The 26,833-nt window shown below is 58.3% G+C and overlaps 1 protein-coding gene across 1 annotated transcript; it reads left to right on the top strand.

Annotated features, from left to right (window-relative positions):
• LOC145339754 (C-myc promoter-binding protein-like) lies at positions 1-26,416 on the top strand. The gene is made up of 7 exons (XM_080184283.1): positions 1-99; positions 10,137-10,446; positions 14,211-14,466; positions 17,573-17,642; positions 21,494-21,663; positions 25,874-26,115; positions 26,230-26,416. Exons 2-7 carry the CDS (start codon positions 10,154-10,156, stop codon positions 26,414-26,416), a joined length of 1,218 nt encoding a protein of 405 aa, XP_080040409.1. The 5' UTR covers positions 1-99; positions 10,137-10,153.
• Positions 26,417-26,833: the final 417 nt, after the last annotated feature.

Below are 26,833 nucleotides of genomic sequence, written 5' to 3'. Positions count from 1 at the left end.
CAGCGCCGTCTCCCCGGGCAGCGGCCGCTTGTCAACAGCGGGGCCTCGGCGCACAGGCGGAGCAGCGGCCGGGGAGACAACAGAGGGATGGAGCTTGTGGTAAGGAGCCAACCCGGGGATAACGGGCCTGGAGAGGGGCACAACCCGAAGCTACAGGGTCTCCCTCCTCTCCTGAAGGTGCTGACTCTCACTGGGGTACAGGGTCTCCCTCGTCTCCTGAAGGTGCTGACTCTCACTGGGGTACAGGGTCTCCCTCCTCTCCTGAAGGTGCTGACTCTCACTGGGGTACAGGGTCTCTCTCCTCTCCTGAAGGTGCTGACTCTCACTGGGGTACAGGGTCCCCCTCCTCTCCTGAAGGTGCTGACTCTCACTGGGGTACAGGGTCCCCCCTCCTCTCCTGAAGGTGCTGACTCTCACTGGGGTACAGGGTCCCCCTCCTCTCCTGAAGGTGCTGACTCTCACTGGGGCACAGGGTCCCCCTCCTCTCCTGAAGGTGCTGACTCTCACTGGGGTACAGGTTCCCCCTCCTCTCCTGAAGGTGCTGACTCTCACTGGGGTACAGGGTCTCCCTCCTCTCCTGAAGGTGCTGACTCTCACTGGGGTACAGGGTCTCCCTCCTCTCCTGAAGGCGCTGACTCTCACTGGGGTACAGGGTCTCCCTCCTCTCCTGAAGGTGCTGACTCTCACTGGGGTACAGGGACTCCCCCCTCCTCTCCTGAAGGTGCTGACTCTCACTGGGGTACAGGGTCTCCCTCCTCTCCTGAAGGTGCTGACTCTCACTGGGGTACAGGGTCCCCCTCCTCTCCTGAAGGTGCTGACTCTCACTGGGGTACAGGGTCTCCCTCCTCTCCTGAAGGTGCTGACTCTCACTGGGGTACAGGGTCCCCCTCCTCTCCTGAAGGTGCTGACTCTCACTGGGGTACAGGGTCTCCCTCCTCTCCTGAAGGTGCTGACTCTCACTGGGGTACAGGGTCTCCCTCCTCTCCTGAAGGTGCTGACTCTCACTGGGGTACAGGGTCCCCCTCCTCTCCTGAAGGCGCTGACTCTCACTGGGGTACAGGGTCTCCCTCCTCTCCTGAAGGTGCTGACTCTCACTGGGGTACAGGGCCTCTCTCCTCTCCTGAAGGTGCTGACTCTCACTGGGGTACAGGGACTCCCTCCTCTCCTGAAGGTGCTGACTCTCACTGGGGTACAGGGTCCCCCCTTCTGTCCTGTAAGTCCTATCTGCCCTACATCCTTCTGCTCCCTTCCTCACTGTGCCACCCTTCTCTCCCTCCAGTCCTGCCATGGGATCGCTCACAGAATCCCTACATTCCAGAGGGAGGCCATTCGGGCCATTGAGTCTGCACTGTCCACAATCCTATCCAAACCCAATCCCCATATCCCACATATTTACCCTGCCAATCTCTCTAACCTGTGCATCTTGGGACATTAAGGGGCAATTTAGCATGGCTACAGTTCCCAGCCAGCACATCTTCCAAACTGTGGGAGGAAACCGGAGGAAACCCAAGCAGACGCCACACAGACAGTGACCCAAGCTGGGAATCGAACCACTCCTTCCTTTTCTGTTGCCCTTTGCTGTCTCCACATTATTTTGAACTGGAGCAGAACCTCTCCACCCCGTGTTATTGAACCATCCTGGGCTAGCTGACCACAGCCATGTACCGGAAGCGGGGATTACCCTGGAAACGAGGCTTGGGTCCCAACCTGGGAATAATTCAGTTGCTGAGGATGGCATGGTGACACAGTGGGTTAGCACTGCTGTCTCACAGTGCCAGGGACCCGGGTTCGATTCCCAGCAGCACGGTGACACAGTGGGTTAGCACTGCTGTCTCACAGCGCCAGGGACCCGGGTTCGATTCCCAGCAGCACGGTGACACAGTGGGTTAGCACTGCTGTCTCACAGTGCCAGGGACCCGGGTTCGATTCCCGGCAGCACGGTGACACAGTGGGTTAGCACTGCTGCCTCACAGCGCCAGGGACCCGGGTTCGATTCCTGGTTGTGTCACTGTCTGTGCAGAGTCTGCACGTTCTCCCCGTGTCTGCATGGGTTTCCTCCCATAGTCCACAGATGTGTGGGTTGGGGGATTGGCCGTGCTAAATTGCCCCTTTATGTCAGGGCGGTTAGGCGGGTAAATGTGTAGCGTTATGGGGATAGGTAAAGTTTATTCATGTCACAAGTACAGCTTACATTAACACTGCAATGAAGTTACTGTGAAAATCCCCGAGTCACCACACCCCTGTTCAGGTTACACTGAGGGAGAATTTAGCACGGTCAATGTACCCTAACCAGCACATCTTTCAGACTGTGGGAGGAAACCGGAGCACCCTGAGGAAACCCACGCAGACACGGGGAGAACGTACAAGCTCCGCACAGACAGTGACCCAAACCAGGAATCAAACCCAGGTCCCTGGTGCTGTGGTAACCATTGTGCCAGGCTCTGGGTGGGATTGTGTTCAGTGCAGACTCGATGGGCTGAATGGCCTCCTTCTGCATTGTGGGGATTCGATAATGATATGTGACGCCACCCAAAGTTAGGGAGCCCGAGAGTGCTGCGACTCCTGGGTTCCCCATTGATGGGTGGTCACAGGCACACAGTCCCCTGGGGAAGGTCTGAGGCCCAGGTCAGAGCTTTACTGCACAGAATGAGGCCCTTTGGCCCATCGCTGGTCATTGGGCACCGATCTCTTCTAATCCCATTTTCCAGCACTTTGTTCCTTGCGGTGTTTTGAGTGCTTGTCCACATGTAGTCAGGGTTCCTGTCTCTACCTCCCTTACAGGCAGCGAGTTCCCCACCACCCTCTGGGTGAAAAAGTCCCTCCTTGAATCTGCTCGCGATGTCTTGCCTCAGACGTAACCTCACGATGAACAAGCGCCTGTGCTTTGTGACAATCTCAGCATAGCGGACAACAGATGGATGGCTTAAACAGTGAGGTAAGCCCAGACCATTCAGTGCGTGTAGATGCATGCCCACAGCTGAGAGGAACAAGCCTCACCCACTGATGGGAGGGCCAGACTGAAGTGGGGACCAGGGAGGGGGCAGGTTGCACAATTTCCTGCAGTACTGACGTTGGGTTCAGCGTTGAACTCTCAAGACAGAAATTTGTCAAACAAACCGAAGTTACAAAGCGTTTCGCTAGATTTGCAGTGAGGGGTGGGGACAGTGTTGCTGTGGTCAGAACGGAAGAAATTCTTTCCAACATTCCCTGCTGAAATGGTGTCTGGAGAGGGTGAGTATCAGGGACTCACTGGGGCACAGGACCCCTTTCCTGAAGGTGCTGACTCTCACTGGGGTACAGGGTCTCCCTCCTCTCCTGAAGGTGCTGACTCTCACTGGGGTACAGGGTCCCCCTCCTCTCCTGAAGGTGCTGACTCTCACTGGGGTACAGTCCTGAGAGTGTTTGCCACCCTCACAGTAAGTGAATGTATTGCTCAGTCAGACATTTGAATCTCGCCAGTGTTTACTGGGATAAAACCAGTTCTGTCTCCCGTGTCCTGGGTAGCATATGTGTTTCTGATTGGGGTGGATGGAATCTCTCCAATTAGGTGCCAGAGTGCTGAGCTCTCAGGAAGGGTCACCCAGACTCGAAATGCTGGCTCTATCCTCTCTCCACAGATGCTGTCAGACTGGCTGAGATTTTCCAGCATTTTCTGTTTTAGTTTTGGATTCCAGTATCTGCGGTATTTTGCTTCGAACTGGTGAGTGAACAGAGACTGGGTTAAACGTGCTGAACTTTCCCAGTGTGTGTTCCCTTCCCTGTGGGAGAGAGAGAGAGAGAGACAGAGAAGGATCACCCTGAACTGAATGGACAGTCTGTCTCGGCCTACAAAGCGATAAAGGAGACAGTTCTGTACCAGGCACCAAGGAACCCTGGCAGTCAGCGCTGGCACCGCACATCATCCTCACTGACAGCAAGCTTCACAATTCGGGCTTCCCCCCCACCCCGTCCCCCCACCTCCTCTCCTGAAGGTGCTGACTCTCACTGGGGTACAGGGTCTCCCTCCTCTCCTGAAGGTGCTGACTCTCACTGGGGTACAGGGTCCCCCCTCCTCTCCTGAAGGTGCTGACTCTCACTGGGGTACAGGGTCTCCCTCCTCTCCTGAAGGTGCTGACTCTCACTGGGGTACAGGGTCCCCCCTCCTCTCCTGAAGGTGCTGACTCTCACTGGGGTACAGGGTCCCCCTCCTCTCCTGAAGGTGCTGACTCTCACTGGGGTACAGGGTCCCCCTCCTCTCCTGAAGGTGCTGACTCTCACTGGGGTACAGGGTCCCCCTCCTCTCCTGAAGGTGCTGACTCTCACTGGGGTACAGGGTCCCCCTCCTCTCCTGAAGGTGCTGACTCTCACTGGGGTACAGGGTCCCTCCCTCCTCTCCTGAAGGTGCTGACTCTCACTGGGGTACAGGGTCCCCCCTCCTCTCCTGAAGGTGCTGACTCTCACTGGGGTACAGGGTCCCCCTCCTCTCCTGAAGGTGCTGACTCTCACTGGGGTACAGGGTCTCCCTCCTCTCCTGAAGGTGCTGACTCTCACTGGGGTACAGGGTCTCCCTCCTCTCCTGAAGGTGCTGACTCTCACTGGGGTACAGGGTCTCCCTCCTCTCCTGAAGGTGCTGACTCTCACTGGGGTACAGGGTCTCCCTCCTCTCCTGAAGGTGCTGACTCTCACTGGGGTACAGGGTCCCCCCTCCTCTCCTGAAGGTGCTGACTCTCACTGGGGTACAGGGTCCCCCCTCCTCTCCTGAAGGTGCTGACTCTCACTGGGGTACAGGGTCTCCCTCCTCTCCTGAAGGTGCTGACTCTCACTGGGGTACAGGGTCTCCCTCCTCTCCTGACTCTCACTGGGGTACAGGGTCTCTCTCCCTCTCCTGAAGGTGCTGACTCTCACTGGGGTACAGGGTCTCTCTCCCTCTCCTGAAGGTGCTGACTCTCACTGGGGTACAGGGTCTCCCTCCTCTCCTGAAGCTGCTGACTCTCACTGGGGTACAGGGTCCCCCTCCTCTCCTGAAGGTGCTGACTCTCACTGGGGTACAGGGTCTCTCTCCCTCTCCTGAAGGTGCTGACTCTCACTGGGGTACAAGACAGAGAATATGAATTAAGGGGAAGGGTGAATTCAGAGAGAAGCTGCAGCAAAGATGGACAGAAAGGAGGAAGCGAGAGTCAGATAGGGGGAAGAGAGTCAGCAGTACCGAGCGTGTGCCTCTGCTGTTGGCACTGATCCAAGGAGCTGCCTTTAGTACTGTTCTTCACCTCTCTAATCTGGACTGTGGGATGAATGCAGCCACGCTGAGTTGCTGCCTGCTTATTTCGGTAAGGATTGGGCTTTGTATGGAGGCTGGGGGCCTGTGCAGCCTGCTTGTTTTGTGGCTTGCTGTCTACCCTGCGGAGCTGTGCTCCCAAGAGAGCGTCTGCTTCTGCACAGTCTCCAATGTAAACCTGTTAGGGCCGGCCTTTGATTCAGACGGGCAAGCGACTTTCCAGCTGTAGGGTGACGGCCGCTGACCGCAGTCCGATCTGACACGCTGACTGCAACTTTCACACTTTAGCACCCCCCTCTCGCTTGCCCGGGGACTGAGGTGAACACACAGCTGTATAAAACAACCACAAATCCTGGAAAGACACAGTTATTCTATCAGATCACAGAGAAAGAATCAGACTTAATGTTCCGATAACATTTACCAAAACAGGCTGAGTACTGATAGATTGTATGTGTTAGGGTACAGTTCTGGTGGGGACGGGTCTGTCGCTGTATAACACTGGGGTACAGTACTGGTGGGGACGGGTCTGTCGCTGTATAACACTGGGGTACAGTACTGGTGGGGACGGGTCTGTCACTGTATAACACTGGGGTACAGTACTGGTGGGGACGGGTCTGTCGCTGTATAACACTGGGGTACAGTACTGGTGGGGGACGGGTCTGTCGCTGTATAACACTGGGGTACAGTACTGGTGGGGACGGGTCTGTCTCTGTATAACACTGGGGTGCAGTACTGGTGGGGACGGGTCTGTCGCTGTATAACACTGGGGTACAGTACTGGTGGGGGACGGGTCTGTCGCTGTATAACACTGGGGTACAGTACTGGTGGGGACGGGTCTGTCGCTGTATAACACTGGGGTACAGTACTGGTGGGGACGGGTCTGTCTCTGTATAACACTGGGGTACAGTACTGGTGGGGACGGATCTGTCGCTGTATAACACTGGGGTACAGTACTGGTGGGGGACGGGTCTGTCGCTGTATAACACTGGGGTACAGTACTGGTGGGGACGGGTCTGTCTCTGTATAACACCGGGGTACAGTACTGGTGGGGACGGATCTGTCACTGTATAACACTGGGGTACAGTACTGGTGGGGACGGGTTTGTCGCTGTATAACACTGGGGTACAGTACTGGTGGGGACGGATCTGTCGCTGTATAACACTGGGGTACAGTACTGGTGGGAACGGGTCTGTCGCTGTATAACACTGGGGTACAGTACTGGTGGGGGACGGGTCTGTCGCTGTATAACACTGGGGTACAGTACTGGTGGGGACGGGTCTGTCGCTGTATAACACTGGAGTACAGTACTGGCGGGGACGGGTCTGTCGCTGTATAACACTGGGGTACTGTGCTGGTGAGGACGGGTCTGTCGCTGTATAACACTGGGGTACAGTACTGGTGGGGACGGGTCTGTCGCTGTATAACACTGGGGTACAGTACTGGTGGGGGCGGGTCTGTCGCTGTATAACACTGGGGTACAGTACTGGTGGGGGACGGGTCTGTCGCTGTATAACACTGGGGTACAGTACTGGTGGGGGACGGGTCTGTCGCTGTATAACACTGGGGTACAGTACTGGTGGGGGACGGGTCTGTCGCTGTATAACACTGGGGTACAGTACTGGTGGGGACGGGTCTGTCACTGTATAACACTGGGGTACAGTACTGGTGTGGACGGGTCTGTCGCTGTATAACACTGGGGTACAGTACTGGTGGGGGACGGGTCTGTCGCTGTATAACACTGGGGTACAGTACTGGTGGGGGACGGGTCTGTCGCTGTATAACACTGGGGTACAGTACTGGTGGGGACGGATCTGTCGCTGTATAACACTGGGGTACAGTACTGGTGGGGGACGGGTCTGTCGCTGTATAACACTGGGGTACAGTACTGGTGGGGGACGGGTCTGTCGCTGTATAACACTGGGGTACAGTACTGGTGGGGGACGGGTCTGTCGCTGTATAACACTGGGGTACAGTAATTTGGGAGGTGGGCCTTTCGCTATATAACACTGGGTGCAGTATTGGTTGGGATGGATCTGTCACTGTATAACTGAACTGTTTCCTGTTGTGAGCCTCTCTATTTTCACTCACATTTCTCTGTTTGTGGTATTTCTCCTGTGTCTAAAATCCCCTCACACCCCCGATGGTATCATCTCTGCAGTTTCTCTTCTCTTGTTGGAACATTACCTCTCCCTGTCCCTCCCAACGATCAGGGCTGTGAGAATAATGCAGTGTGGAATATCCTTACCAAGGCAGTACTCATAGCCTCTCTATCTCATACTGAATACAGGAGTTGGGATGTATTGTTGAAGTTATACAAGACATTGGTAAGGCTACACTTGGAATACTGCGTGTAGCACTGATCACCTTATTATTGAAAGGATATTATTAAACTAGAAAGAGTGCAGTAAAGATTTACTAGGATGCTACCGAGACTTGATGGTTTGAGTTATAAGGAGGAGCTGAATAAACTGGGACTTTTTTCTCTGGAGCGTAGGAGGCTGAGGGGTGATCTTACAGCGGTCTATAAAATAATGAGGGGCACAGATCAGCACAGATAGTCAATATCTTTTCCCAAAGGTAGGGGAGTCTAAAACTCAAGGGCATAGGCTTAAGGTGAGAGGGGAGAGATACAAAAGGGTCCAGAGGGGCAATTTTTTTCACACAGAGGGTGGTGAGTGTCTGGAACGAGCTGCCAGAGCAGTAGTTGATTTTGTCTTTTAAAAAGTATTTAGACAGTTCCATGGGTAAGATGGGTATAGAGGGATATGAGCCAAGCACGGGTAATTGAAGTGAAATTCATTTACTCGTCACAAGTAAGGATTACATTAACACTGCAATAAAGTTAATGTGAAAGTCCCTTTGTCACCACAGTTTGGTGCCTGTTCAGGTCAATGCACCCTAACCAGTACGTCTTTCAGACTGTGGAAGGATACCGGAGCACCCGGAGGAAACCCACACAGACATGGGGAGAACGTGCAGACTCCGCACAGACAGTGACCCAAACCAGGAATCGGACCCGGGTCCCTGACGCTGTGAGGCAGCAGTGCTAACCCACTGTGTCACCGTGCTGCTGGGAATCGAACCCGGGTCCCTGGCCTTGTGAGACAGCAGTGCTAACCCACTGTGTCACCGTGCTGCTGGGAATCGAACCCGGGTCCCTGGTGCTGTGAGACAGCAGCGCTAACCCACTGTGTCACCGTGCTGCTGGGAATCGAACCCGGGTCCCTGGCGCTGTGAGACAGCAGCGCTAACCCACTGTGTCACCGTGCTGCTGGGAATCGAACCCGGGTCCCTGGCCTTGTGAGACAGCAGTGCTAACCCACTGTGTCACCGTGCTGCTGGGAATCGAACCCGGGTCCCTGGTGCTGTGAGACAGCAGCGCTAACCCACTGTGTCACCGTGCTGCTGGGAATCGAACCCGGGTCCCTGGCGCTGTGAGACAGCAGCGCTAACCCACTGTGTCACCGTGCTGCTGGGAATCGAACCCGGGTCCCTGGCGCTGTGAGACAGCAGTGCTAACCCACTGTGTCACCGTGCTGCTGGGAATCGAACCCGGGTCCCTGGCGCTGTGAGACAGCAGTGCTAACCCACTGTGTCACCGTGCTGCTGGGAATCGAACCCGGGTCCCTGGTGCTGTGAGACAGCAGCGCTAACCCACTGTGTCACCGTGCTGCTGGGAATCGAACCCGGGTCCCTGGCGCTGAGAGGCAGCCCAATTGGGACTAGCTGGAGAAAAGGGTGGCCTGGAGAAGTTGGGCCGTGGGGCCTGTTTCCATGTTATAAACCTCTGTGCCTCTTTATCCTGACCAGAATACCTGGGGACAGGCAGATCCCACATCCCAGCTGAACACCCTCGCCTCTGCAGCCCCCAGTCGAGGGTTGGTGTGCTATTTGACTGTGGACACCATCAGCCCACTCTGGGTTACCTGGGAACATAGAAACTAGAAGCAGGAGGAGGCCATTCAGCCCCTCAAACCTGCCATCCATTTTGATCATGGCTGATCATCGAATTCTATATTCTGATCCCTCTCCCCCCCCCCCATATCCCTTTCGCCCCAAGACTTGTATCTAATTTCTTCTTGAAAACACACAACATTTTGGCCTCAACTCCTTTCTGTGGGAGTGAATTCCACACATTCCCCACCCTCTGGGTGAAGACATCTCTCCTCACCTCAGTTCCCAAAGAAACAAGGAACAGTACAGCGCAGGAACAGGCCCTTCAGCCCCTCCAAACCTGTGCCAGTCGTAATGCCCTGACCAAACTTACTCAGTCTGTATCCCTCTATTCTCTCCCTATCCACCTTCCCATCCAGATGTCCCTTAAATTGTCAGTGTACCTGCTTCCACCACCTCCAGACTGTGATCCCACCCCCCCCCCAGGTCCTGGACTCCTTCTGCCATCGGGAACATTCTTTCTGAATCTACCCTGTCTAACTCTCCGTTGGGACAAAAGTGGAGAATGCTGGAAAATCTCAGCGATCTGTGGAGAGAGAATCGAGCCAGCGTTTCGAGTCTGGGTGACCTCTGGGAACACTGATGGAGGGTGTGGCTGGACAGAGGGGGAAACAGGCTTTTGATTTGATTTATTATTGTCACATGTATTGGGACACAGTGAAAAGTATTGTTTCTTGCGCACTATACAGAGAAAGCATACCATTCATAGAGTACTGAGGGGAGATGGAAAAGAATTTGATTTATTGTTGTCACGTGTATGGGGATACAGTGGAAAGTATTGTTTCTTGCACTCTATACAGATAAAGCATACCGTTGATAGAGAAGGAAAGGAGAGGGTGCAGAATGTCGTGTTCTGGTCACAGCTGGGATCTATCGCGATCGGAGGGGTGTTGTCAGCAGTGCTAATTTGTTCCCCTGTTTTCTCCAGGTGCTGGGAGTTTAGCCATGGCAGAGGACAATGTGCCTCAGCTTGTCGACTACTTTGTGGTGGCCGGCCTGACTGACACGTCCAAGCCCCTGGAGGAGGGCACCCCTAAACTGGCCCGGCCTCTGGAACCCATCGCTGATGTGGCCATCATCATCCGCTCTCAGGGCGAGGAGGTCCCTGAAGGTTTCACCTGCATCGAGACCACCATAACTGGACACTCTGCCGACCTCAACTGTGGCCTGCTCACTACCTCCCACATGTTCCTGTGTTACAGGCGGAGCAGGGAGAAACTCCCACTCATCGATCTCGGGTCAGTCCCCAGCAATCAGTACAGACAGGTCAATCAGATACAGGCTGAACAGGGCCTCCTGCTCCTGTGTAACAGGCTGGAGAGAGGGGCTGAATGGCCTCCTGCTCCTGTGTAACAGGCTGGAGAGAGGGGCTGAATGGCCTGTTCCTGTGTAACAGGCTGGGGAGAGGGGCTGAATGGCCTCCTGCTCCTGTGTAACAGGCTGGGGAGAGGGGCTGAATGGCCTGTTCCTGTGTAACAGGCTGGGGAGAGGGGCTGAATGGCCTGTTCCTGTGTAACAGGCTGGGGAGAGGGGCTGAATGGCCTGTTCCTGTGTAACAGGCTGGGGAGAGGGGCTGAATGGCCTCCTGTCCTTGTGTAATGGTCCTGGTCTGAGGCTGATGTGGGGGTGAGGTTTTCCTGGGTTTGGCAGGGCAGTGGAGGGGGAGTCATGGTTTTTTTGGGGCGGGGGGTGCGTTTCCTGGGCTGGAGCAGGGGAGGGGGCCGTTTCCCAGGATGGGCGGGGGGGGGGGGTGCCGTTTCCCGGGCCGGGGGGTGGGGGCCGTTTCCCAGGAGGGGGCGTTTCCCAGGCCGAAAGGAGGTGTGGTGGGTGGGGGGCCGTTTCCCGGGGCGGGGAGGGGGCCCCGTGTCCCGGCCCGGGGTGGGGAGGGGGTGTTTCCCGGGGTGGGGAGGGGGCCCTGTGTCCCGGGGCGGGGAGGGGGCCCTGTGTCCCGGCCCGGGGCGGGGAGGGGGTGTTTCCTGGGGCAGGGAGGGGGCCCTGTGTCCCGGGGCGGGGCGGGGAGGGGGTGTTTCCCGGGGTGGGGAGGGGGCCCTGTGTCCCGGCCCGGGGCGGGGAGGGGGCCCTGTGTCTCGGCCCGGGGCGGGGAGGGGGCCCTGTGTCCCGGCCCGGGGGCAGGGAGGGGGTGTTTCCCGGGGCGGGGAGGGGGCCCTGTGTCCCGGCCCGGGGGCAGGGAGGGGGTGTTTCCCGGGGTGGGGAGGGGGCCCTGTGTCCCGGCCGGGGGTGGGGAGGGGGCCCTGTTTCCCGGGGCGGGGAGGGGGCCTCGTGTCCCGGGGCGGGGCGGGGAGGGGGTGTTTCCCGGGGTGGGGAGGGGGCCCCGTGTCCCGGCCCGGGGGCAGGGAGGGGGTGTTTCCCGGGGTGGGGAGGGGGCCCTGTGTCCTGTTTGCAGGGTGTGGGTTTGGGACTTTCCCTGATTACCCCCACTCGACATGGTTGCTATGGAGATGAGTTATTTTTAAAAAGCTGCTTCCATTTCCGTCGATATTTCTAAATGTGGCGTTCTGACTCACTGCCTACACTCAGCCCAAAATACCCACCCCCACAACCCACCCCCCCCTCCACAACCCACCCCCCCCTCCACAACCCACCCCCCCCTCCACAACCCCCCCACCCCCCCACACAACCCCCCCACCCCCCCACACAACCCCCCCCCCCAACAACCCAACCCACCCTCCACAACCCAACCCACCCACCCCCACCCACCCACCCCCACCCACCCCAACCAACCCACCCACCCCCACCCAGGGTGTTCCACAGGTGAGTGGGTGGGCTGTGTGTGTATTACTCGGGGTGAGTGGGTGGGCTGTGTGTGTATTACTCGGGGTGAGTGGGTGGGCTGTGTGTGTGTATTACTCGGGGTGAGTGGGTGGGCTGTGTGTGTGTTACTCGGGGTGAGTGGGTGGGGTGTGTGCATTACTCGGAGTGAGTGGGTGGGCTGTGTGTGTGTATTACTCGGGGTGAGTGGGTGGGCTGTGTGTGTGTTACTCGGGGTAAGTGTTTGGGCTGTGTGTGTGTATTACTCGGGGTGAGTGGGTGGGCTGTGTGTGTGTTACTCGGGGTGAGTGGGTGGGCTGTGTGTGTGTTACTCGGGGTGAGTGGGTGGGCTGTGTGTGTATTACTCGGGGTGAGTGGGTGGGCTGTGTGTGTATTACTCGGGGTGAGTGGGTGGGCTGTGTGTGTGTTACTCGGGGTGAGTGGGTGGGCTGTGTGTGTGTATTACTCGGGGTGAGTGGGTGGGCTGTGTGTGTGTATTACTCGGGGTGAGTGGGTGGGCTGTGTGTGTGTTACTCGGGGTGAGTGGGTGGGCTGTGTGTGTGTGTTACTCGGGGTGAGTGGGTGGGCTGTGTGTGTGTATTACTCGGGGTGAGTGGGTGGGCTGTGTGTGTGTGTTACTCGGGGTGAGTGGGTGGGGTGTGTGTGTGTTACTCAGGGTGAGTGGGTGGGCTGTGTGTGTGTTACTCGGGGTGAGTGGGTGGGCTGTGTGTGTATTACTCGGGGTGAGTGGGTGGGCTGTGTGTGTGTTACTCGGGGTGAGTGGGTGGGCTGTGTGTGTGTTACTCGGGGTGAGTGGGTGGGCTGTGTGTGTGTATTACTCGGGGTGAGTGGGTGGGCTGTGTGTGTGTATTACTCGGGGTGAGTGGGTGGGCTGTGTGTGTGTTACTCGGGGTGAGTGGGTGGGCTGTGTGTGTATTACTCGGGGTGAGTGGGTGGGCTGTGTGTGTATTACTCGGGGTGAGTGGGTGGGCTGTGTGTGTGTTACTCGGGGTGAGTGGGTGGGCTGTGTGTGTGTATTACTCGGGGTGAGTGGGTGGGCTGTGTGTGTGTATTACTCGGGGTGAGTGGGTGGGCTGTGTGTGTGTTACTCGGGGTGAGTGGGTGGGCTGTGTGTGTGTGTTACTCGGGGTGAGTGGGTGGGCTGTGTGTGTGTTACTCGGGGTGAGTGGGTGGGCTGTGTGTGTGTTACTCGGGGTGAGTGGGTGGGCTGTGTGTGTGTTACTCGGGGTGAGTGGGTGGGCTGTGTGTGTGTATTACTCGGGGTGAGTGGGTGGGCTGTGTGTGTGTTACTCGGGGTGAGTGGGTGGGCTGTGTGTGTGTGTTACTCGGGGTGAGTGGGTGGGCTGTGTGTGTGTTACTCGGGGTGAGTGGGTGGGCTGTGTGTGTGTTACTCGGGGTGAGTGGGTGGGCTGTGTGTGTGTTACTCGGGGTGAGTGGGTGGGCTGTGTGTGTGTGTTACTCGGGGTGAGTGGGTGGGCTGTGTGTGTGTTACTCGGGGTGAGTGGGTGGGCTGTGTGTGTGTGTTACTCAGGGTGAGTGGGTGGGCTGTGTGTGTGTTACTCGGGGTGAGTGGGTGGGCTGTGTGTGTGTTACTCGGGGTGAGTGGGTGGGCTGTGTGTGTGTGTTACTCGGGGTGAGTGGGTGGGCTGTGTGTGTGTGTTACTCGGGGTGAGTGGGTGGGCTGTGTGTGTATTACTCGGGGTGAGTGGGTGGGCTGTGTGTGTGTATTACTCGGGGTGAGTGGGTGGGCTGTGTGTGTGTGTGTGATACTCGGGGTGAGTGGGTGGGGTGTGTGTGTATTACTCGGGGTGAGTGGGTGGGCTGTGTGTGTGTATTACTCGGGGTGAGTGGGTGGGCTGTGTGTGTGTTACTCGGGGTGAGTGGGTGGGCTGTGTGTGTGTTACTCGGGGTGAGTGGGTGGGCTGTGTGTGTGTTACTCGGGGTGAATGGGTGGGGTGTGTGCATTACTCGGAGTGAGTGGGTGGGCTGTGTGTGTGTTACTCGGGGTGAATGGGTGGGGTGTGTGCATTACTCGGAGTGAGTGGGTGGGCTGTGTGTGTGTATTACTCGGGGTGAGTGGGTGGGCTGTGTGTGTGTGTGTTACTCGGGGTGAGTGGGTGGGGTGTGTGTGTGTTACTCGGGGTGAGTGGGTGGGGTGTGTGTGTTACTCAGGGCGATAGGACAGACTCTGAGCTGTTGTGTTTAACCGCAGGGTCCTGTGTGAAGGGAAGGACAGACTGAAGCCGGGATGCAGTATTATCGAGACCACCCCGTACAGCCGGGCAGCGCACATCAGCGGTGGGGGGTCCAGCCTACAACAACGCTCCTTCATCACGTATCGCAGAGCGACTGAGTGTCAGGCCCACAGTACGCTGGCCGTCACTGATATCTGTATTATAATGCCCAGCAAGGGAGAGACACCCCCACATACCTTCTGTAAAGTGGACAAGAACCTCAACACTGGCATGGTGAGTGGGTTACTGAAACAGTGCAACAGACCCACAGTGAGAGGGCCGCACTGTCGAGGGGTCAGTCAGTGAGAGGGCCGCACTATCGAGGGGTCAGTCAGTGAGAGGGCCGCACTATCGAGGGGTCAGTCAGTGAGAGGGCTGCACTATCGAGGGGTCAGTCTGTGAGAGGGCCGCACTGTCCAGGGATCAGTCAGTCACTGTGCTGCGCTATCGAGTTGTCAGTTGTTCAGTCTGTGGCTGGCTTTGCTTGTGTCTGGTTGCGAATCTGTGCTGTAGTCTTGCTGATGTGAGATTTCCGGAAATGGGTGTGTTCCTGCACGTCCTGGAATAGGTCAGATCCCCGTCAGAGAGTGACTGACTTCTCATTCACTCGTGCCGCAGTCTGTGTTGAACTGAAGAAACCCTTGTTCACGCCCAGAGTGTCCAATTTGAGATTATTTTTAACCCATTCCGCTCTGTGTGTGTTTATCTCACTCAGATATCTGCTGCTTCTGTCGGAGTTTGTAACCAGTAACTTAGACACTGAGTGTCTGTTTTCTTTTCCACGTGAGATGACGTTTAATTGAAGGAAAAGACAACTGAGTGATTCAGAGGGTTATGATTGTAATAAAATGAAGTAATTAGTTACACCGGCCACAGGGGACCATAAATAGATTCTTCCATCTGCCTTGTAGAATTCGAGTCGACTTTTGATTTGATTTATTATTGTCACATGTATGAATATACTGTGAAAAATATTGTTTCTTGCGCATTACACAGGCAAAGCATACAGTTCATAGAGTACATAGTGGAGAAGGAAAGGAGAGTGCAGAATATAGTGTTATGCTTTAATTTGATTTATTATTGTCACATGTATTGGGATACCGTGAAAAGTATTGTTTCTTGCACGCTATACAGACAGCATACCGTTCATAGAGAAGGAAAGGAGAGGGTGCAGAATGTAATGTTACAGTCACAGCAAGGGTGTAGAGAAAGATCAACTTAATGCGAGGTAGGTCCATTCAAAAGTCTGACAGCAGCAGGGAAGAAGCTGTTCTTGAGTCCATCGGTACGTGACCTCAGGCTTTTGTATCTTTTTCCCAGTAGAAGGAGGTGTCCTTGTGTTGGTTAATCGAAGCCAGTCTGCATGATCAGCACCCAGAGTCATAGAGGTTTACAGCATGGAAACAGGCCCTTCGGCCCAACCTGTCCACGCTGCCCTTTTTTTAAACCATTAAGTAGCTCCAATTGCCCGCGTTTGGCCCATAAGCCTCTATACCCATTGTACCAATGTAACTGTCTAAATGCTTTTTAAAAGATAAAATTGTCCCTGCCTCTACTACTGCCTCTGGCAGCTTGTTCCAGACACTCACCACCCTGTGTGTGGAAAAAATTGCCCCTCTGGACCCTTTTGTACCTCTCCCCTCTCACCTTAAACCTATGCCCTCGAGACTCCCCTACCTTTGGGAAAAGATATTGACTATCTATCTGATCTGTGCCCCCCATTATTTTATAGACCTCCATAAGATCACCCCTCAGCCTCCAACGCTCCAGAGGAAAAAGTCCCAGTCTATCCAGCCTCTCCTTATAACTCAAACCACCAAGTCCTGGTAGCATCCTAGTAACTCCTTTCAGCACTCTTTCTAGTTTAATAATATCCTTTCTATAATAGGGTGACCAGAACTATTGGTACGTGACCTCAGGCTTCTGTACTTTATTCCCAATTGAAGAGAGTGTATTTGGGGTGCGTGGGGGGGGGTCCTTGATTATGCTGGCTGCTTTTCCCGAGGCAGCAGGAAGTGTAGACAGAGTCAATGGACAGGAGGCTGGTTTGTGTGATGGATTGGGCTACTTTCACAACCCTTTTGTAGTTCCTTGTGGTCTTGGGCAGAGCAGGAGCCCATACCAAGCTGTGATACAACCAGAAAGAATGCTTTCTTTAATGCATCTGTAAAAGTTGGTGAGAGTTGCAGCTGACATGCCAAATTTCCTTAGTCTTCTGAGAAAGTAGAGGTGTTGGTGGGGTTTTTACCCTATTAGGGTGAGTGGAGATTGGCCCTATGGAGAATGAGTAGCCAGGGTGGGGGGATTTAAGACCAGCTGGTTTCTCCGAGGCAGTCAGTCGATAGATTAGGGGCTGACCCGCACTCTGTGACTGCTATACAGAACTCTGAACACATTGTAAATAAAGGGTGCTCAGCGATAGAAGAGTGGCCTCAATAAGATTATTACTGAATTGGACAGGCTAGCTGTATTGAAGTGACTGCGTTTTATACAACGGGAGATAAAGTCAGAAATTAGCATGGTATTGCCCAGAATCATGCAGTCCTCTTTAGACTGACGCCAGAGGAGTAGAAGGTTGCAGCGATCAGAAACTGAACTGAAACCCAGGCCTATAAACACAGTCAGAGACTGGGAATCCTGCAGAGATTCACTCACCTCCTGACTCCCCACAGCCTATCGATCATCAGCTAGGCACAAGTCTGGGGATTTAGGGGAAATGGAGGGCTGTGGGGAGGGTATTGGGGGAGTGGGAGGCGGAGAGAATTGGGGGAAGGGGGAATGGGGTGGTTGCGTGGAGGAGGAATGGGGGGGTGCGGGGAGGGTGAACAGGGGGGTGTGGGGGAGGGGAGGGGGGAACAGGGGGGTTGAGTGGAGGGAGAACGGGGGGAGGTGTGGGGGAGGGGAGGGGGGAACAGGGGGAGGTGTGGGGGAGGGTGAACTGGGGGAGGTGAGGGGGGGGCGAACCGGGGGAGGTGCGGAGGGGGTGAACGGGGGAAGGTACGGGGGGAGGTGCGGGGGAGGGTGAACGGGGGAAGGTACGGGGGGGGGTGCGGGGTAGGGTGAACGGTGGGGGTGAATGGGGGGAGGTGCGGAGGGGGTGAATGGGGGGAGGTGCGGAGGGGGTGAACGGGGGAAGGTGCGGGGGAGGGTGAATGGGGGGAGGTGCGGAGGGGGTGAACGGGGGAAGGTACGGGGGGGGGGTGCGGGGTAGGGTGAACGGGGGGGGGGGGTGTGGGGGTTATTTAGGGTGGGGTTGAGTGAGGGTCCAGCTGTCTGCTGTGTAGAGTGATGTCTGTGGACAGGGTGCCAGGTTTAACAGTGAATTTCTCTGTGTTTACAGTGGGGGCCAGGAATCTACCTGTGTTACAAAAAATCCATGGCAAAGGGAACAGCTCTGGCCTATGAAGCAGGTGAGGATCAAACTTCCTTCAAAAAACCAGTCAGGTTTCAAATTCACCCAAATCTTTCACCAGCTAGAGAGAGAAAGTCACACTGAGTAACCCGCACTATCGAGGGGTCAGTCAGTGAGGGGGCCGCACTATCGAGGGGTCAGTCAGTGAGAGGGCCGCACTATCGAGGGGTCAGTCAGTGAGAGGGCCGCACTATCGAGGGGTCAGTCAGTGAGAGGGACGCACTATCGAGGGGTCAGTCAGTGAGAGGGCTGCACTATCGAGGGGTCAGTCAGTGACGGGGCCGCACTATCGAGGGGTCAGTCAGTGAGAGGGCTGCACTATCGAGGGGTCAGTCAGTGAGAGGGCCGCACTATCGAGGGGTCAGTCAGTGAGGGGGCCGCACTATCGAGGGGTCAGTCAGTGAGAGGGCCGCACTATCGAGGGGTCAGTCAGTGAGAGGGCCGCACTATCGAGGGGTCAGTCAGTGAGAGGGCCGCACTATCGAGGGGTCAGTCAGTGAGAGGGCCGCACTATCGAGGGGTCAGTCAGTGAGAGGGCCGCACTATCGAGGGGTCAGTCAGTGAGAGGGCCACACTATCGAGGGGTCAGTCAGTGAGAGGGCCGCACTATCGAGGGGTCAGTCAGTGAGAGGGACGCACTATCGAGGGGTCAGTCAGTGAGAGGGCTGCACTATCGAGGGGTCAGTCAGTGACGGGGCCGCACTATCGAGGGGTCAGTCAGTGAGAGGGCCGCACTATCGAGGGGTCAGTCTGTGAGAGGGCCGCACTATCGAGGGGTCAGTCAGTGAGAGGGCCGCACTATCGAGGGGTCAGTCAGTGAGAGGGCCGCACTGTCCAGGGGTCAGTCAGTGAGGGGGCCGCACTATCGAGGGGTCAGTCAGTGAGAGGGCCGCACTATCGAGGGGTCAGTCAGTGAGAGGGCCGCACTATCGAGGGGTCAGTCAGTGAGAGGGCCGCACTATCGAGGGGTCAGTCAGTGAGAGGGCTGCACTATCGAGGGGTCAGTCAGTGAGAGGGCCGCACTATCGAGGGGTCAGTCAGTGAGGGGGCCGCACTATCGAGGGGTCAGTCAGTGAGAGGGCCGCACTATCGAGGGGTCAGTCAGTGAGAGGGCCGCACTATCGAGGGGTCAGTCAGTGAGAGGGCCGCACTATCGAGGGGTCAGTCAGTGAGAGGGCCGCACTATCGAGGGGTCAGTCAGTGAGAGGGCCGCACTATCGAGGGGTCAGTCAGTGAGAGGGCCGCACTATCGAGGGGTCAGTCAGTGAGAGGGCCGCACTATCGAGGGGTCAGTCAGTGAGAGGGCCGCACTATCGAGGGGTCAGTCAGTGAGAGGGCCGCACTATCGAGGGGTCAGTCAGTGAGAGGGCCGCACTATCGAGGGGTCAGTCAGTGAGAGGGCCGCACTATCGAGGGGTCAGTCAGTGAGAGGGCCGCACTATCGAGGGGTCAGTCAGTGAGAGGGCCGCACTATCGAGGGGTCAGTCAGTGAGAGGGCCGCACTATCGAGGGGTCAGTCAGTGAGAGGGCCGCACTATCGAGGGGTCAGTCAGTGAGAGGGCCGCACTATCGAGGGGTCAGTCAGTGAGAGGGCCGCACTGTCCAGGGGTCAGTCAGTGAGAGGGCCGCACTATCGAGGGGTCAGTCAGTGAGAGGGCCGCACTATCGAGGGGTCAGTCAGTGAGAGGGCCGCACTGTCCAGGGGTCAGTCAGTGAGAGGGCCGCACTATCGAGGGGTCAGTCAGTGAGAGGGCCGCACTATCGAGGGGTCAGTCAGTGAGAGGGCCGCACTGTCCAGGGGTCAGTCAGTGAGAGGGCCGCACTATCGAGGGGTCAGTCAGTGAGAGGGCCGCACTATCGAGGGGTCAGTCAGTGAGAGGGCCGCACTATCGAGGGGTCAGTCAGTGAGAGGGACGCACTATCGAGGGGTCAGTCAGTGAGAGGGCTGCACTATCGAGGGGTCAGTCAGTGACGGGGCCGCACTATCGAGGGGTCAGTCAGTGAGAGGGCCGCACTATCGAGGGGTCAGTCAGTGAGAGGGCCGCACTATCGAGGGGTCAGTCAGTGAGAGGGCCGCACTATCGAGGGGTCAGTCAGTGAGAGGGCTGCACTATCGAGGGGTCAGTCAGTGACGGGGCCGCACTATCGAGGGGTCAGTCAGTGAGAGGGCTGCACTATCGAGGGGTCAGTCAGTGAGAGGGCCGCACTATCGAGGGGTCAGTCAGTGAGAGGGCCGCACTATCGAGGGGTCAGTCAGTGAGAGGGCCGCACTATCGAGGGGTCAGTCAGTGAGAGGGCCGCACTATCGAGGGGTCAGTCAGTGAGAGGGCCGCACTATCGAGGGGTCAGTCAGTGAGAGGGCCGCACTATCGAGGGGTCAGTCAGTGAGAGGGCCGCACTATCGAGGGGTCAGTCAGTGAGAGGGCCGCACTATCGAGGGGTCAGTCAGTGAGAGGGCCGCACTATCGAGGGGTCAGTCAGTGAGAGGGCCGCACTATCGAGGGGTCAGTCAGTGAGAGGGCCGCACTATCGAGGGGTCAGTCAGTGAGAGGGCCGCACTATCGAGGGGTCAGTCAGTGAGAGGGCCGCACTATCGAGGGGTCAGTCAGTGAGAGGGCCGCACTATCGAGGGGTCAGTCAGTGAGAGGGCCGCACTATCGAGGGGTCAGTCAGTGAGAGGGCCGCACTATCGAGGGGTCAGTCAGTGAGAGGGCCGCACTATCGAGGGGTCAGTCAGTGAGAGGGCTGCACTGTCCAGGGGTCAGTCAGTGAGAGGGCCGCACTATCGAGGGGTCAGTCAGTGAGAGGGCCGCACTATCGAGGGGTCAGTCAGTGAGAGGGCCGCACTGTCCAGGGGTCAGTCAGTGAGAGGGCCGCACTATCGAGGGGTCAGTCAGTGAGAGGGCCACACTATCGAGGGGTCAGTCAGTGAGAGGGCCGCACTGTCCAGGGGTCAGTCAGTGAGAGGGCCGCACTATCGAGGGGTCAGTCAGTGAGAGGGCCGCACTATCGAGGGGTCAGTCAGTGAGAGGGCCGCACTATCGAGGGGTCAGTCAGTGAGAGGGCCGCACTGTCCAGGGGTCAGTCAGTGAGAGGGCCGCACTATCGAGGGGTCAGTCAGTGAGAGGGCCGCACTATCGAGGGGTCAGTCTGTGAGAGGGCCGCACTATCGAGGGGTCAGTCAGTGAGAGGGCCGCACTATCGAGGGGTCAGTCAGTGAGAGGGCCGCACTATCGAGGGGTCAGTCAGTGAGAGGGCCGCACTATCGAGGGGTCAGTCAGTGAGAGGGCCGCACTATCGAGGGGTCAGTCAGTGAGAGGGCCGCACTATCGAGGGGTCAGTCAGTGAGAGGGCCGCACTATCGAGGGGTCAGTCAGTGAGAGGGCCGCACTATCGAGGGGTCAGTCAGTGAGGGGGCCGCACTATCGAGGGGTCAGTCAGTGAGAGGGCCGCACTGTCCAGGGGTCAGTCAGTGAGAGGGCCGCACTATCGAGGGGTCAGTCAGTGAGAGGGCCGCACTATCGAGGGGTCAGTCAGTGAGAGGGCCGCACTATCGAGGGGTCAGTCAGTGAGAGGGCCGCACTATCGAGGGGTCAGTCAGTGAGAGGGCCGCACTATCGAGGGTCAGTCAGTGAGAGGGCCGCACTATCGAGGGGTCAGTCAGTGAGAGGGCCGCACTATCGAGGGGTCAGTCAGTGAGAGGGCCGCACTATCGAGGGGTCAGTCAGTGAGAGGGCCGCACTATCGAGGGGTCAGTCAGTGAGAGGGCCGCACCATCGAGGGGTCAGTCAGTGACGGGGCCGCACTATCGAGGGGTCAGTCTGTGATGCCGTGTCTCTGCCGTGTCAGGTTTAATCAGCCGATACCCCGAGAGTGACTGTGAGTCCTTCCCTCTGCCGCGTACTGTACCCGTCTTCTGTTTACCCATGGGTGCCACCATCGAAAGCTGGCCAGTGGAGACCAAGTACCAACTGCCTGTATTCTCCACCTTCGTACTGACCGCTGCCACAGGGGAGAAGGTACGGAGGGAGGGGGCAGGGAGGGGGCAGGGAGGGGGGAGGGGGGCAGGGAGGGAGGGGGGAGGGGGCGGGGAGGGAGGCGGGAGGGGGCGGGGAGGGGGCAGGGAGGGAGGGAGGGGGCAGGGAGGGAGGGGGCAGGGCGGGAGGCGGGAGGGCTGTGGGAGGTGTCGGGGTGATGGTGGATGGGTGATGGGGAGAGGAGAAGTGGCACGGGCATGGAACAGATTTGGGGATGGGGAGAAGGGGAGTGAGTAGATTGGGCAGGGGGAGAGCTGGCACAGCGGAGGAAAGGGTGAGGGACGGAAATGATGGGGGGAGGAGGGAGGGAAAACGGAGGGATCGGGGCGGGGGGAAGAGCGGTGGGGGATCATCGTGGGGGGGGGAGAGCGGCGGGGGGATCAGGGTGGGGGGTCATCGTGGAGGGGGAGAGCAGCGGGGGGGTCAGGGCAGGGGGATCAGGGCGGGGGGAGATCGGTGGGGGAGAGTCGGAGGGGATCACAGTGGTGGGGAGAGTTGGGGGGTTAGATCGGTGCGGAGAAGAGTTCGGGGGGGGGATCGGTGGTGGGGGGAGATTGGTGGGGGTTTGGGGTGGGGGGGGAGGTCGGTGGGGGATCGGTGGTGGGGGGAGATCGGAGGGCAGGTCGGTGGGGGAGGTCGGGGGGAGAGGTCGGTGGGGGATCGGGGCGGGGGGAGGTCGGTGGGGGATCGGGGCGGGGGGAGGTCGGTGGGGGATCGGGGCGGGGGGAGGTCGGTGGGGGATCGGTGATGGGGGGAGATTGGCGGGGGGGAGATCGGTGGGGGATCGGGGCGGGGGAGGTCGGTGGGGGATCGGGGCGGGGGGAGGTCGGTGGGGGATCGGGGCCGGGGGGGGGAGGTCGGTGGGGGATCGGGGCCGGGGGGGGAGGTCGGTGGGGGATCGGGGCCGGGGGGGGGAGGTCGGTGGGGGATCGGGGCCGGGGGGGGGAGGTCGGTGGGGGATCGGGGCCGGGGGGGGGAGGTCGGTGGGGGATCGGGGCCGGGGGGGGGAGGTCGGTGGGGGATCGGGGCAGGGGGGAGGTCGGTGGGGGATCGGGGCCGGGGGGGGGAGGTCGGTGGGGGATCGGGGCCGGGGGGGGGAGGTCGGTGGGGGATCGGGGCCGGGGGGGGGAGGTCGGTGGGGGATCGGGGCCGGGGGGGAGGTCGGTGGGGGATCGGGGCCGGGGGGGGAGGTCGGTGGGGGATCGGGGCCGGGGGGGGGAGGTCGGTGGGGGATCGGGGCCGGGGGGGGGAGGTCGGTGGGGGATCGGGGCAGGGGGGGGAGGTCGGTGGGGGATCGGGGCCGGGGGGGGGAGGTCGGTGGGGGATCGGGGCAGGGGGGAGGTCGGTGGGGGATCGGGGCCGGGGGGGAGAGTTGGGGGGGGATCAGTGCAGGGAAGTATTGCGGGGAGATCAGGGTGGGGGGGAAGAGCAGGTGTGATCGGGGGGGGTGGAGATCGGTGGGGGAGGTCGGTGAGGGAGAGCGGGGGGAGGTCGGTGAGGGGGGGGAGATCGGTGAGGGAGAGCGGGGGGAGGTCGGTGAGGGGGGGGAGATCGGTGAGGGGAAGAGTTGACGGGGGGAGGTCAGGTGGAGATCGGTTGGGGGGATCAGGGCAGGGGGATGAGTGCGGGGGGTGGGGAGAACGGAGTGAATCGGGGCTGGAGAGAGCAGGGGTGATGAGGCTGAGATTGGAGTCTGTAACCTGTGCTCTCACTCCCAGGTACACGGGACAGTGTGGGGGATCAGAGTGGGATTGGAGTCTGTAACCTGCGCTCTCACTCCCAGGTACACGGGGCAGTGTGGGGGATCAGAGTGGGATTGGAGTCTGTAACCTGCGCTCTCACTCCCAGGTACACGGGACAGTGTGGGGGATCAGAGTGGGATTGGAGTCTGTAACCTGCGCTCTCTCGCTCCCAGGTACACGGGACAGTGTGGGGGATCAGAGTGGGATTGGAGTCTGTAACCTGCGCTCTCACTCCCAGGTACACGGGACAGTGTGGGGGATCAGAGTGGGATTGGAGTCTGTAACCTGCGCTCTCTCGCTCCCAGGTACACGGGACAGTGTGGGGGATCAGAGTGGGATTGGAGTCTGTAACCTGCGCTCTCACTCCCAGGTACACGGGACAGTGTGGGGGATCAGTGTGGGATTGGAGTCTGTAACCTGCGCTCTCACTCCCAGGTACACGGGGCAGTGTGGGGGATCAGAGTGGGATTGGAGTCTGTAACCTGCGCTCTCTCGCTCCCAGGTACACGGGACAGTGTGGGGGATCAGAGTGGGATTGGAGTCTGTAACCTGCGCTCTCTCGCTCCCAGGTACACGGGACAGTGTGGGGGATCAGAGTGGGATTGGAGTCTGTAACCTGCGCTCTCACTCCCAGGTACACGGGACAGTGTGGGGGATCAGAGTGGGATTGGAGTCTGTAACCTGCGCTCTCACTCCCAGGTACACGGGGCAGTGTGGGGGATCAGAGTGGGATTGGAGTCTGTAACCTGCGCTCTCACTCCCAGGTATACGGGACAGTGTGGGGGATCAGAGTGGGATTGGAGTCTGTAACCTGTGCTCTCACTCCCAGGTACACGGGACAGTGTGGGGGATCAGAGTGGGATTGGAGTCTGTAACCTGTGCTCTCACTCCCAGGTATACGGGACAGTGTGGGGGATCAGAGTGGGATTGGAGTCTGTAACCTGTGCTCTCACTCCCAGGTACACGGGACAGTGTGGGGGATCAGAGTGGGATTGGAGTCTGTAACCTGTGCTCTCACTCCCAGGTATACGGGACAGTGTGGGGGATCAGAGTGGGATTGGAGTCTGTAACCTGTGCTCTCACTCCCAGGTACACGGGGCAGTGTGGGGGATCAGAGTGGGATTGGAGTCTGTAACCTGCGCTCTCACTCCCAGGTACACGGGGCAGTGTGGGGGATCAGAGTGGGATTGGAGTCTGTAACCTGCGCTCTCACTCCCAGGTACACGGGACAGTGTGGGGGATCAGAGTGGGATTGGAGTCTGTAACCTGCGCTCTCACTCCCAGGTACACGGGACAGTGTGGGGGATCAGTGTGGGATTGGAGTCTGTAACCTGTGCTCTCACTCCCAGGTATACGGGACAGTGTGGGGGATCAGAGTGGGATTGGAGTCTGTAACCTGTGCTCTCACTCCCAGGTACACGGGGCAGTGTGGGGGATCAGAGTGGGATTGGAGTCTGTAACCTGCGCTCTCACTCCCAGGTACACGGGGCAGTGTGGGGGATCAGAGTGGGATTGGAGTCTGTAACCTGCGCTCTCACTCCCAGGTACACGGGGCAGTGTGGGGGATCAGAGTGGGATTGGAGTCTGTAACCTGTGCTCTCACTCCCAGGTACACGGGGCAGTGTGGGGGATCAGAGTGGGATTGGAGTCTGTAACCTGTGCTCTCACTCCCAGGTACACGGGACAGTGTGGGGGATCAGAGTGGGATTGGAGTCTGTAACCTGTGCTCTCACTCCCAGGTACACGGGGCAGTGTGGGGGATCAGAGTGGGATTGGAGTCTGTAACCTGTGCTCTCACTCCCAGGTATACGGGACAGTGTGGGGGATCAGAGTGGGATTGGAGTCTGTAACCTGTGCTCTCACTCCCAGGTATACGGGACAGTGTGGGGGATCAGAGTGGGATTGGAGTCTGTAACCTGTGCTCTCACTCCCAGGTATACGGGACAGTGTGGGGGATCAGAGTGGGATTGGAGTCTGTAACCTGCGCTCTCACTCCCAGGTACACGGGGCAGTGTGGGGGATCAGAGTGGTCGGGGGATTGGGGAAGCTCAGAGTGGGAATGGAGTTTGTAACCTGCGCTCTCTCGCTCCCAGGTACACGGGACAGTGTGGGGGATCAGAGTGGGATTGGAGTCTGTAACCTGCGCTCTCTCACTCCCAGGTACACGGGACAGTGTGGGGGATCAAGTGGGATTGGAGTCTGTAACCTGCGCTCTCACTCCCAGGTACACGGGACAGTGTGGGGGATCAGAGTGGGATTGGAGTCTGTAACCTGCGCTCTCACTCCCAGGTACACGGGGCAGTGTGGGGGATCAGAGTGGTCGGGGGATTGGGGAAGCTCAGAGTGGGAATGGAGTTTGTAACCTGCGCTCTCTCACTCCCAGGTACACGGGACAGTGTGGGGGATCAGAGTGGGAATGGAGTCTGTAACCTGCGCTCTCTCACTCCCAGGTATACGGGGCAGCGATCCAGTTCTACGAGCCGTACAGCCGCGACAGACTGTCAGACAAGCAGCGTCTGAGCCTGGGGCTACTGAGTGTGATCGACCGCAGACCCATCCTCACCAAATCCGTCCAGACAAAGAAGAGTATCTGTGTCCTGTCCCACTGGCCCTTCTTTGATGTGTTTCAGAAATTTCTCACCTTCGTCTATCGCTACTCGATATCAGGGCCACACGTCTTACCCATTGAAAAGTGAGTCAATGTTCCTTCTCTAACTCTGCCTCTCATCACACTGTCACGATCCACCTTCAGATTACTGCTGCTGGGAGATCCAGAGAGATGTAAACCTTTTCTGATCCATTTCAGGCACATCTCCAACTTCCTGCACAATGTACCTTTCCCGTCACCCCAGCGACCCCGAATCCTGGTCCAGGTCAGTGACATTCAGAGTTACACTGGGGTTCAACTGGAGGTCTCGCACTGGGATAGAATTTACACTGGGGGGTTTCACACTGGGATAGAATTTACACTGGGGGGTTTCACACTGGGATAGAATTTACACTGGGGGGTTTCACACTGGGATAGAATTTACACTGGGGGGTTTCACACTGGGATAAAATTTACACTGGGGGGTTTCACACTGGGATAGAATTTACACTGGGGTCCTCGCGCTGGGGCAGAGTTGACGCTGGGGTCCTCGCGCTGGGGCGGAGTTGACGCTGGGGTCCTCGCGCTGGGGCGGAGTTGATGCTGGGGTCCTCGCGCTGGGACGGAGTTGACGCTGGGGTCCTCGCGCTGGGACGGAGTTGACGCTGGGGTCCTCGCGCTGGGGCGGAGTTGACGCTGGGGTCCTCGCGCTGGGGCGGAGTTGATGCTGGGGTCCTCGCGCTGGGGCGGAGTTGACGCTGGGGTCCTCGCGCTGGGGCGGAGTTGACGCTGGGGTCCTCGCGCTGGGGCGGAGTTGACGCTG

The sequence above is a fragment of the Carcharhinus amblyrhynchos genome, unplaced genomic scaffold (genome assembly GCF_965287045.1).
Source record: "Carcharhinus amblyrhynchos unplaced genomic scaffold, sCarAmb.v2.hapA scaffold_653, whole genome shotgun sequence".
In the NCBI taxonomy this organism is placed as follows: domain Eukaryota; kingdom Metazoa; phylum Chordata; class Chondrichthyes; order Carcharhiniformes; family Carcharhinidae; genus Carcharhinus; species Carcharhinus amblyrhynchos.
Note: the sequence above shows the minus strand (reverse complement) of the source record. Positions and strands in the feature narration are given on the sequence as shown.

What these genes read in the sequence shown, in the direction of transcription:
- LOC145339754 (XM_080184283.1), top strand. Translation starts at nt 10,154, where the DNA reads ATGGCAGAGGACAATGTGCCTCAGCTTGTCGACTACTTTGTGGTGGCC. An exon ending in CTCCCACTCATCGATCTCGG is followed by an intron (nt 10,447 to 14,210) that starts GTCAGTCCCCAG and finishes GTTTAACCGCAG; the next exon opens with GGTCCTGTGTGAAGGGAAGG. An exon ending in CCGCTGCCACAGGGGAGAAG is followed by an intron (nt 21,664 to 25,873) that starts GTACGGAGGGAG and finishes TCTCACTCCCAG; the next exon opens with GTATACGGGGCAGCGATCCA.